Source organism: Rana temporaria, chromosome 4 (assembly GCF_905171775.1).
Source record: "Rana temporaria chromosome 4, aRanTem1.1, whole genome shotgun sequence".
Lineage (NCBI taxonomy): Eukaryota > Metazoa > Chordata > Amphibia > Anura > Ranidae > Rana > Rana temporaria.
Genome location: NC_053492.1, coordinates 209,407,996 through 209,420,706, shown reverse-complemented (window position 1 = coordinate 209,420,706; position 12,711 = coordinate 209,407,996). Strand labels below are relative to the sequence as shown.

General features: G+C 39.0%; 1 protein-coding gene across 1 annotated transcript in view; it reads right to left on the bottom strand.

Moving 5' to 3' along the window:
• The window catches only part of ARHGEF10 (Rho guanine nucleotide exchange factor 10), a 212,574-nt gene that overhangs the window by 117,167 nt on the left and 82,696 nt on the right, over positions 1–12,711 (bottom strand). The window contains exons 10-12 of the mRNA XM_040349804.1: positions 12,507–12,621; positions 9,852–9,964; positions 2,823–2,900 (exon numbers count right to left, since the gene is read on the bottom strand). Coding sequence (XP_040205738.1) covers positions 2,823–2,900; positions 9,852–9,964; positions 12,507–12,621 — 306 coding nt within the window. The remainder of the gene's footprint in view (positions 1–2,822; positions 2,901–9,851; positions 9,965–12,506; positions 12,622–12,711) is intronic.

Sequence of the window (12,711 nt, the reverse complement as noted above, 5' to 3'; positions counted from 1 at the left end):
ATTATCCTTTTTCATTTACTTGCACAAATGGTAACAATAAAACTTAAGTTTCTTGTCCTCTATAATCTTTCCTATGTGTAAATGTGCTCAGTAAAGTACAAGCACCCTGATGTTTTGCTGATTGTAAAAATGATTACAAGCAATAAAAGCATTGTCAACTGACATTCTTTGGGGATACAGTAAATAGAGGTGACATCTGCACTGAAAATGCCTTGACAAAGAATACATTAACTACACATCTGTTAACAGAACAAAAACCTGCTTAAGGGTAGGTAAAGGACATCTGCATCAGAGGTATATTATGAAGAGTAAAGCCCAGTGCATCAACCTCACTTGCAGTTTTCTGTTCTGGAAATATATCCTGTGGGCACATTTTTCCCACTTCTGTTATTTGCAAATATTTGCTTCAGCAGTGCATCAACACAATAACATAGAATGTGCTTATTTCTTTTTAGACAGTTAGGGAGATGTGGTTGCAATCAGTGAACCCACATGGTTAAAAGATCATTTTGGAATATGCCATCTTGGGAAATGATCACTGTATTGGTTTACAATATAGTTCAAAGTTAAGCCAAATACTATTAGCTTTGCTTTAAACCACAGCCCATGAACTGAACATGTAACAAATTCATTTGTTTTATAAAAACTGGAATAGATCTTACTTGTCATGTAATAGAAAGGAGTCAAATTGTAGCAGTAATGTTAGGAAAGCCACAGTTGGTGTAAAAATTAATATGTAAATCAGGGGTGTGTTTACACTTTGTGAACACGTGTCAGAAAAAATATTCGACTGTGTATCTTTACAGGATTTTTATACGTTTCATCTTCCCAAAGAAAAATATCCCACTCTTCACAATCACGCCATATTCATGTGACCCGTTTTCTGCAGCACCTATATGTGTGAGCAACCATTTTTAATGATGAATCACACAAAGGGCAAGATTACAACCAAAATATCTGATGAGCACCTTGAAAAATCTTTGAGAATTGCTACCACATCCATCCAACCAGATATTCGTTTATCAAAAACAGTGTCAAGGATCACACTAGTTTTATGGCCTCCCGCTTTTACTTAAAAAAAATATAAATATTATGTTTTATTACTCAGACCTATATATTATTGTCAGTTCCATCTAGCGGACATAATGTGGTATTTTCTTGAAATACCCCAATCAAAAAAATATCATAATATAGGCACTAGATAGAGCTGATAATCATGAGAAAAAAATGTATTAGACAAACTAATGCAATGTGATGGCTGTGGAAATGCTTCAGACATTCGCACAATGCATTTTTTATAAACAAACCTCAATGTGTAATTAGAACCTAACAATGAACTTCTTTATTTTCTTTATTTGCTCCGTTCTCAGGTCTCATAAACCTAGCTCTAAAGCCAGCGGAAAACGGAGCAATTTTCTTTCCTGCAACCACAGGTTGCAAGAAAGAAGAACGAAAATAGCTTGATTGCCCCATCAACACAGTCAGTCAGTGTTGATGGGAAATCCCTCCCGCAGAGCCATTATGTTCTCCAGGCAGGGGGGGTTTGGGAAGCCAACCCCGATGGGAGAACCCAGGGATTACTGCTAGTGGCTATAATAGTAAACATTTGTGGGAACCTAGTACCAAATATTTTTACACAAAATTATTGAAATCCTAAATGAATATATTTAGAATGGTACTAGGGTGAACTGCTGTAGATGAGATTTTCCAATGATTTTAAACCACTAGCTAAAGTTGGAGAAAGTGTGTTCCTTAACCACTTAAGCCCCGGACCAATATGCTGCTAAATGCCCAGAGGCGTTTTTACAATTCGGCACTGCGTCGCTTTAACAGACAATTGCGCGGTCGTGCGACGTGGCTCCCAAACAAAATTTGCGTCCTTTTCTTCCCACAAATAGAGCTTTTTTTTTATGGTATTTGATTGCCTCTGCGATTTTTATTTTTTGCGCTATAAACAAAAATAGAGCGAAATTTTTTAAAAAAAAACAATATTTTTTACTTTTTGTTATAAGAAAAATTTAATAAACTAAATTTTAGTCAAACATGTAGGCCAAAATTTATTTAGCCACATGTCTTTAGTAAAAAAAAATCCCAATAAAAAAAAAATTAGCTTCCTAGCGGCAACAGTGACACTAATACAGCGATCAGAAAAATTATCGCTTAGTGACACTGGAAATAGGGAGTGAAAGGGTTAACTAGGGTGGTGATCAAGGGGTTAAAACTTTATTAGGGGGGGGTACGGGGCTACCCTGGACCTAACACTAACTGCCTGTCACACTGACACTAAATGCAGTGATCAGTACATATATGATCACTGCATTCAGTGACAGTGTGACAGGAGGGATGGGGGGGCTGATCAGAAGGGGTTAAATGTGCCTGCGTGTGTGGTGTCAGTGTAGTGTTAGGTGCGACTCTTCTCTCATCTTGGCGGTTTGAAAATCCTGCCGAGATGAGAGCTGCATCACTTCCTCTGCCTATGTTTACATTTTACAGGCAGGGGAAGTTACACGGCGGCGGCTCACAGGATTGGCTGGAAGCGATCACGAGGGGGCAGACGGAAACGAACAGCCGCCCCCTCGATTTGGATCGCTCGGTAAGGTAAGCCGCCCGCCGCACGCACCGGAGGGGGTCCCGATTGGACCCCCGACCCGCTAGAAGGCAAGGACGTATATATACACCCTTCTGCCTGTCCGTGCCATTTTGCGGACGTATATAGTCATGCGGCGGGCGTTAAGCGGTTAATTAAAGTATACAACCACATATCCAAAGTTGTGTTAGTTTGGAGAATTTCTACAGAAGTATATTATAAGTTTGTATAGTACCTCAAGAATTCTCTTCAAGGAGTCCACATAGTTCTTCTCACTTTCCACTATTGAACCAAGAATATACCTTCTCACAACCTAAAAAAAAACAACACCATAGTTATTAGGATAGTTAAATGTTTTTTGCTCCTGCCAACAAATAGCTTTATAAGTATTCACACATCCAACAAACTCCCCTATAAGGATTTTCAGGAAAGAACACACCATGCACACTCACAAAGACTCAGGCATGACAAATTATTAAAGTGGTTCTAAACGCTAAATTTTTTTTTCCTTAATATATTCTATGCATTATGATAAAAAAAAAAAAAAAAATTCCACTGTCTGTTATTTTTTGAAAGCTTGTAAAATAAAAATAGAATAGTTGCATTTCAAACTCAAATTATATTAGAACAACTGTTTATCAAAGCTATATTTTCAGTGAAATACACACTAAAGTGTGACTTTAAAGCGTTTGTTAACCACCCCCAAAAAATGGACTCTGTTTCTTTAAAGCATGTTATATGACACCGTGCTTGTCCTGTGTCATTTGGCCCCCTGTAACACCTAAAAAACCTGGCGGATCCTGCCAGTATCTTTCCACCCCTCTGTAAACTTACCATGGTGTATTATGACTGCTGAGCCCTGACACAATGGTCAGTTTACGCGGCTCTGTCATCAGCAGCCTGCTATCTGCTCTCCGCTTTGCTCCTGTGTCCGCCTCCCCCTCCCCTTCCAGTCTGTGTGTAAGCCACATCTTTCCCCTCCTGCTTCTCTCATAACACTAACCTTTATACATTATAGTATTTATTTTTATAAAATCACACACAGAGGGGGACACTACAATAGGTGGCAGTGCTGATGGTGTATACATGTTAGAGTGGCTTAACAAACACTTTAAGTCTTAGCCTGTGGAAAACCAGGAAACCACGGGTAGGAAAAGGTGCAACTTTCACTATAGAAGTGATTACGCAGCTTAAAGCCTAGACCAGAATCTGCTCATAAATTCTAAAATGATGGCAGCCGTGACATTGCTGTATTCCTTTCAAAACAAATTACATATACATACACATCGTTGGCATTGAAAGAGTTAAACTGCAGCATAAGTAAAATGCATCTAAAGCCAAAACTTTTTTTCTTTTTAGTTTTGAATAAAGAACGGAAAGATACAAACTAGTACTGTCCTCACTGGGGTATATTCACCCTCTGTTTTAGTCCACATAAGCATTTTATCAGGACTGAAAGTGAAGGAAAATACGAATTTTTCAGTTGTCACTAGAACAGGAATAAGGAGCAAATTTTGGTTCAGAATTTGCCTCACGTCTGATTGTGCTTATAGGACAGGAAGTTAAAAGACATTTCCCCAATGGGACACAGACAGACAAAAAAACGTCTCTTCTCTATCTAAAATAAAAAAAAAACTTCTGGATTTAGATGTATGTTTAAGTGTTTGTTATGCTAGGTACTCACGATCAGTTTTTTAAACCCCAGAGGGCTAAATGAAAAAAAACTGAGGAGCTCGAGAGGAGCTTGCTGCACTACTCGATGTTAGTGCATCGATCCCCATGCCCCCCAACTAAACACACCGGTCTGGCAGATGATTTTCAGGCATGCCCCTTCGACAGAAGCAGGACGTTCGACCGGCTTCTGTTGGACATGCTGCCCCACAAAAGGACCAACTGTCGACCAGTATTTCTTAAACCGGTCAATACTGGCCGATATTCGACCCGTGTGAACAAGCCTTGACTGTTCCTAATTTTTATGCATTTATTTTCTTTTACATGCTCGTGTCACTTGAACTAGTTAAACAAATTACGCAAAGCATAATAAATGAAAAAGAAATTGTGCTATCATTTACATGGTGAATTCTGGGTGCCAAATTTATTAATTTATTACATTGCTACATGTATTAAATAAATGTCATGTCAAGCATGGTCTTGTAAATTGATTACTCTATATCTAATTGCAAATATGTTTAGAACTGCTAACAATTCTATACAAAAAAAAAAAAATCATTGCCTCTCCTCTTCATGGTATTTCACAAAAGTGATTCATACAAAAGAGAGCTTTATAACAATATAGCCATTTTCCATTTTACATAACAGTGTAGGGGGGAGTCAGCCTGAATGATAAGATTTTTCTAGAATGAAACAAGCTGTAACAGTATTACCTCCCACCAGTTCACATTCTTCATTCAAGACGATCACATTTACTGCTATAAGGGCAGAGACAGCATTACAAAGCAATATACTACACGGCCAGCAGACCAGAGGGAGTTGTACAATGAAAAAAGCAACATGAGAACTTAGAATCTCTGACATTACACTCATGAAAGGACATGGTGTCGGAAATATGTACTGTACATCTAGAAATGAAAACATGATACTGTGAAATTCATTAATAAGTTCAATATCAAAGATCATTATCAGATATATGAGTGTGAAATATGATGGAGAAAGATAAAACAATTACTGTAAACGTGGCTGACAAGGGTTTAACTAGAAACTGCAAAACAAATGCCTAAACTTTGACTGGGCCTAATTAATTAAATAGTTGTGTACATCAATCTCAATGCTCACATGAAGGGTGTGATTGGGGCAATTATCATCTGAGACAGATTTCTTTTTACATTTGATAGGTAGAATGAACCTCAATGTTCAAAGTAGTGCAGGTCAGGGTGCAAAAGGTATAGCAATATAGCAATTTAACAATATAAACTAAATAAAGATGGAATGAGCAATGGAGCTTCAATCAGGATGTATCAGGTGTTAGATTATTCCATGTTTTCACCTGACAAAAGGACAGATGCCCTTTGAAACAAGTTACAAGTTTCAATAAAACCTACTTGATGTCCCCTTGGTCTTTCTGCTGGAGTGTGTAGGTCAAGAGTGGGATCATCTTTGAGAACCAACAGGGTCTTAATCTATCAGGCATATCAGCATCATCGTCCTACTAAACTAATCACTTTAGCTGTTAAGCCACGTACACACGATCGGTCCATCCGATTAGAACAGTCTGATGGACTGTTGTCATAGGTTAACCGATGAAGCTGACTGAGGGTCCGTCGTGCCTACACACCATCAGTTAAAAAAACGATCGTGTCAGAACGCAGTGACGTAAAACACAACGACGTGCTGAAAAAGTTCAATGCTTCCAAGCATGCGTCGACTTGATTCTGAGCATGCGTGGATTTTTAACCGATGGTCGTGCCTACTAACGATCGGTTTAAACCCATTGGTTAGGAATCCATCGGTTAAATTTTAAAGCAAGTTGGCTTTTTTTTAACCGAAGGTTAAATAACCTATGGGGCCTACACACGATCGGTTTGGACCGATGAAAGCGCTCCATCAGACCGTTGTTCTCTGGTTAACCTATCGTGTGTACGAGGCCTTAGTGTGATTACTTCTGCGTCTGCCGTTGTACTGCAATGCACAACAATAGGAATCGAATAATTATCTGTGGTGCCTGTTCACATCAATGCAATATGGTGCAGTGCGATTTTTAAATATATCAATCATATCACATATATCTAATCATAGTGCATTTTTGGTCCCATAGACTTCAATGGGACTGTATGAAAAGTGTATGAAAAACGCATGTTCATGTGTTTTCTGGTGTGCTTTTGGCAGGGATTTTGTGTCTAACAATCAATCTCCTTCAACAAAAACACAAGATGCAAGAAAATTATATAAAAACAAAATGTCTTACATGCAGGGTTCCATTGTGTTGCTGACTCCACATTTTAGCAAGAACAACAGATCTGTTAAATATTGTGAATTTACATGCCAAACAACAATTTTAGACAAATATGTTTCTTAAAGCCTGTTATGCTGTATTGGGTCTACAAATGGCCACTAGATGGCAGGCAGCCTGCAAAAATTACAATAATGTTCTGTCTGATGCAATATTTATTATACCTAGTCCAACCTTACATACCAAAATGGTTTGATAGGCCCCAGTATTTTACAAAACAGCAAACATCCTGCAAACTAACAGAGAATGTGATTCATTACATTTCTGCTACTTAAAAAAATAAAATAAAATCACACTGAATTCAATTTCTAGGCTGGTGTCCCTTCATTTTTTTTTTTTTTTTTTTTTTTTTTTTTTAGCTGGAGCAAAGTGAGCAGCTGCCCTATACTTTGTGCAACCTTCAGTGATCAATACTGCAACTAGTTAGGAAACATACTCAGAAAATAGAGTCTGCAATTAAGCAAATTTCTGTACATATGCAGAATCTAGTGTCTAGTCCCCTGCTGTGGTTTCTCTTGCCACACTCTTTGTTACAAATTGGTGCTGTAGTAACACTGGAGCCAGCCAATGAAACCACTGCATGTAGTGGGCGATGTAGACATTTGACACACCAAAAAGCGTTGAAGGATTTTGATGGAGGTCATAGCCCTTGAATAGCACAATATGTGGATAAGTATTAAAGAAAAGCTATAATTATCATTTAAAAGTAAACTAGGTTTCCAGAAAAACATGTTCAAGTACCTGTTAATTTAGGGAACGCAAGCATTTCTTGCCATAAAAATCCCTTATTTTGTTATTAACGTGCTTTTTTCGCTCCGCCCCATAAAGATGATAGATTTGTGAGTGTTACTGTGGCAAAGCACATCTCCCACCGATCTTTCGTGTAGTAAGCACACCAGTTGTGTATGACTTTGATGCGCGGTTGACGTCATCAACATTTTTTTATTTCCCTGTGGCATTGCCTGCTTAAAGCGATTAGAAGCAGTGTCTCTGATGACCCAGACTCTCCCGCATGTAGAGGGCATGTGAAAGAAGCATTGTTTTCCCAAAGTGTAAGAGTCCCTTCAAAAGTGTAGTATAGCTGTAAAGCTATATCAATTCCACACAAACAATACTTTTTTAAAGTAGAACTAAAGACAAGCAATTTATTATACAGGAGGGTTATAGCCCCTGTCAGTTTTTTTTTTTTTTTTGCTGTGTCTCATTTGGGAGATTCCCCTTCTTTTCCTGTAACAAAGGCAAAACAGGAAATACCTTTAAAGTAAGCGACTCCCTGGTTGTTGCCAGGGCCACCAGAACAAATATTCTAATTGAAAGGTAAAGTATTGGCTAGAGTAATATTTTCGAATGTTGCTATGTGCCATACCGATGCATGTACATTTTATCTATAAAGTATATGTGAACCCCTACCTATTAAAATGACTCTTTCAGTTTAAAATAAACAAACAAAAAAAAAAAAATTAGTGATATCCATACATACACACACATAAACATACACTTTATGCAAACGTTTTAGGCAGGTGTGAAGAAATGCTGTAGAGTAAGAATGCGTTCAAAATTACTGTATTTGCCGGTGTATAAGACGACCGGGCGTATAAGACGACCCCCTAATTTTACATTTTTTTTAGGATTTTTTGCCTGCACTCATTGTATGACGACCCTCCTTCCGTGGTTTCCGACGCTTCATATTTCTTCCTTCTTGAAGCCATATTCTTCTTCATTCTTGCTAGAGCTGGAGCCAATCACGGCGAGCGATGTATTCTATTAATGAATACAAAGCCTGCTTGGATTGGCAGAGGCTGTAACATTATCATCCCATGCCTCTCTGACTCTCAAAGCCAATCCGAGCAGGCTCTGTATTCGTTTGAATACAACGCTCACCAGGATTGGCTAAGCGGTATATACTGTATGTATCCGAAGCTAAATACAGTATTACCGCACATCCAGCAGGCATCTGAGCAGCTGACCCGGCGTATAAGACGACCCCTGCTTTTTGGACAGTTTTTTTAAGTGTAAAATGTAGTCTTATACGCCAGCAAATACAGTATATATATGTTATTGTATTTTTTTATGAATCTACAAAATGCAATGTAAGCGAACAGAAGAAAAATCGAAATCAAGTCAATATTTGGTATGACTAACCTTTGGCTTCAAACCAGCATCAATTCTTACACTGGCACAAAGTAAAGGATTATGCAACATTAGAGTCAGGTGTATAATTCTGTTGGTGCCAACCACACATAAATATGTGGCCTCTCGGCAGGTGGGCCTTGCACTGAGTGGTTGCATATTTACGTGAATTGATGGAATACAGCTGTCCTGAGAGAGCGCGCCCTGCCCACTCCAGGCACAGTTACCGGTGGCTAACAGAAAGCTCACGATCGTGGCTTGCGATCAGGAGCTTTCCGATCATGTGAAGGCCAATCACAAAAGCCACATGATCACAAACCCCGCCCTGCCTCCCGGCATCCTAAAAGGGCCAGGAGAAGCTGGCTCAAAGGGGTTACCAATTATACTAAGCAGGTAGTATTTTTTCCCAAAAATCTGTGGTAAAAAAAACTACTGTGCAAATACCATGTGACATAAAAAATTGTGAAACCCTTTATTCTCTATGGCCTCTGCTAACATTGAAATATATAATGTTTGGGAATTCTAAATATTTTTAAAGCAAAAAAATACTTTTTACACATAAAGTGCCAAAAAAGCCTGGACTTCACATTTCTATTATCTTTTTTTAGACTAAAGTAAGCATAACTTTTTTTGTACTGCATATATTTGAATTATTATTCTGTTTTTGTATTGAATTCAGCATTAAATTGGTGAATTCAATACAAATTGGTGCAAAATAACATTTCCAAAAGTGTTTACAATTTCGTCACCATTGTATATACAGTAAATACTCTTTTCTATTTTTGTTAACGTTTTTATAGGTTATCACAAAGAGGGATTTAGAGAGGCGAGAGAAGTGGGGGAGGTGGGGGGTAGTGTCTGCATGAAGCAGAGAAACAGCAATACACTGGTCTTTGTCGTGAAGAGCTGTGTGTCTTGGCGGAGAAGCAGCACAGCCAGAAAACTGACCACGCTGGGATGGATGTGCTCTCATGCCTACTGAGGTCAGTTTGAAAAAGGAAAGCATGGGGACTGGCAAGATCACCAAGGATTTCGCACAAAAGAAGCAATGCAAAGTGAACAGGATATTTTTTTATACAAGTACATCGTACAACAGACACATGTCAAGAAAATGAAATGTTAACACTTGCAAATCGAGAAAGAGAAGAAAACGACCAAAAATATTACCTGCTGCTGACTTAATCCTTCTGGCATCGGAGACATAATAGCTTCTGTATGAACGCAGTCCACATCGATGAACAAATTCAAATCTTCATCTTCAAGGCAGGCAGATTTACGATCTTAAACACAAAATCAAATATCCACGTTATACAAAAGACATTGTTTTGTTTTTTATTAATCATTTCAAGGGATGAAAGGATAACGTAAAGGGGTTGTAAAGGTACAATTTTTTTCTCCTAAATAACTTCCTTTACCTTAGTGCAGTCCTCCTTCACTTACCTCATCCTTCGATTTTGCTTTTAAATGTCCTTATTTCTTCTGAGAAATCCTCACTTCCTGTTCTTCTGTCTGTAACTCCACACAATAATGCAAGGCTTTCTCCCTGGTGTGGAGTGTCGTGCTCGCCCCCTCCCATGGACTACAGGAAAGTCAGGATGCCCACTAACACACAGCTCCTTTCTCTATCTGCAACGTAGAGAGCGTCCTGACTCTCCAGTAGTCTAAGGGAGGGGGCGAGCACGACACTCCACACCAGGGAGAAAGCCTCGCATTACTGTGTGGAGTTATAGACAGAAGAACAGGAAGTGAGCATTTCTCAGAAGAAATAAGGACATTTAAAAGCAAAATGGAAGGATGAGGTAAGTGAAGGAGGACTGCACTAAGGTGAAGGAAGCTATTTAGGGGAAAAAAAGTTGTACCTTTACAACCCCTTTAATCAAAGTCATTAAGTAGGTCCCCTTCTCCCCTTACACACACACTAGACAACAAGAAAAAGTTGTCAAGAAGTTTAAAGGTAAACGCAATTTTTTTTTTTTTATCGGCATACAATATTTTTTACATAAATATGCAAAATGAATCCATACAATTGTGCTTTCAAAGCAGTGCTGGGGTTTGCTAATAAGAAAAGCCCAGCACTGCTTCTATGCTTTTTGCTAAATTTGGTTTAATCACATTAGTTAGGACTGTGCCATCTTTTCTACGAGAAGAGGAGCTGATTGTGTCCCTCCCCTGTTGCTTCAGGTCTTTGTTTAGCACAGCAACCGTTGTTTGAGATTTTAGCTGCTACCTAAACTTGTTTAAGCCAGCCATAGATGGTTCAAATCTCGGCTTGTTCAGCAGGGACTGGCCGAGATTTGAACCATGTATGGACAGGCTAAATGTGCCCAAGTTGATCGATCAACTTGGGTACAACCAGCCTGTTGGATCTTACCTGCGATTATTGCTAGAGGCTATTAGAGACACTGGCAGTAATCACTGTGTTAGAATGGGAGGGATTCCCCCATCAACACTGTCTGCGTTTATGTGAGAATCAAGCGATTTTCTTTCCAGTCACCTGTGGCTCCAGGAAAAAAAAATCACTGTCTATGGCCGGCTTTAGAGTACCACCTGATGGCTTCAAATGATAGATATACAATTCTAATATGCAATATTTCATGATTACATTATGAGCCCATTAAAATATATATTTTGTCATCTATAATGCAATGTATACCTGTCAGACATTTTAAACTTTCAGAAGAAAAATGTCTTGCTTAAAATCAAAGGGGCAGATCCACAGAGATCTGCACCCGCACAGCGTACCTTACCTGGATTTAAATCAAATCCTGGAAGAATTTGCGCCGTAAGTTAAATCGGAGATTAGGGGGCGTGTTTAATTTAAATGAAGCGCGTCCCCGCGCCGAATGAACTGCGCATGCTCCGTTTAAAAATTTCCCGCCATGCATTGCGCTAAATGACGTTGCAACAACGTAATTTTTTTTAAAATTCAAAATAAACGCGGGAACGACGGCTATACTTAACATGGCAGGTCTAACTATACGCAACGAAATACCAGCTTTAACTATACGCCGGAAAAAGCCGACTAGAGACGCCGGAAAAAAATGCGCCGGCCGCTCATACGTTCGTGGATCGACGGAAATAGCTCATTTGCATACCCGACGCGGAAAACAACGTGAACGCCACCCAGCGGACGCCCAAGTATTGCACCTTAGATCCGAAGGCGTACGAGGACGTATACCTGTCGGATCTAACCCAGATGCCGTCGTATCTTGGTTTGAGGATTCAAACCAAAGATACGACGCGGGTAATTTGAAAGTACGCCGGCGTATCAGTAGATACGCCGGCGTACTCGCTCTGTGGATCTGCCCCAAAGAACCCCAAGATATCTGGTATTATTATTATCATCATTGATATTATTACCTATTATATCTCCTTTGGTAGCCTCCCTGAACTGTTTAATTTTGTCACTAGGCCCCCCAACCACCTCCTGTCCAGTTACAGTAACAGCCGTTTCTGGCTACTATGATAATTGCAGACATCCTGTAACAGCTGCTGCTAAAATGGTCATACACATTACAATCTATAAAATCTTTAGATTATAGCAAAACCATGTATTATGAGGGTCTAAATAAACAATCATTTCAATCTGTAATCAAGCAGGCCCTTGAGCTCTATTGCTGTTGCCAGATCTAAAGAAAATGGTACAACTTTAACACATTTAGGTCAAATAAGGGCAGAATTTATGGTTCAAAAGGTAAAATGGCTATGCTATGACGTCAAATTACGGTACTAACTGCTAACAATATTCTCACTAACTGGATTGTTAAGAATAGCAAATCTGATATGCAAATGCTTTCTTCATATGACAAGTTATAAATGTACCATGCAAAACAAAGGATTTTGTTTTGATGTAGGAACGACCCTTCTTCACAGCGGCCTTTGTTTTTTCAAGCCCATCTTTCGTACCATCCTTTGCAGCCTTCATAAGCCTCTGCATCTAAAATATAAAGCACATCAAATCTAAAAACAAAATAATACAACATGAAAGCACTAAGGTGGACTGATCATGCACTTAATGGTAACTGAG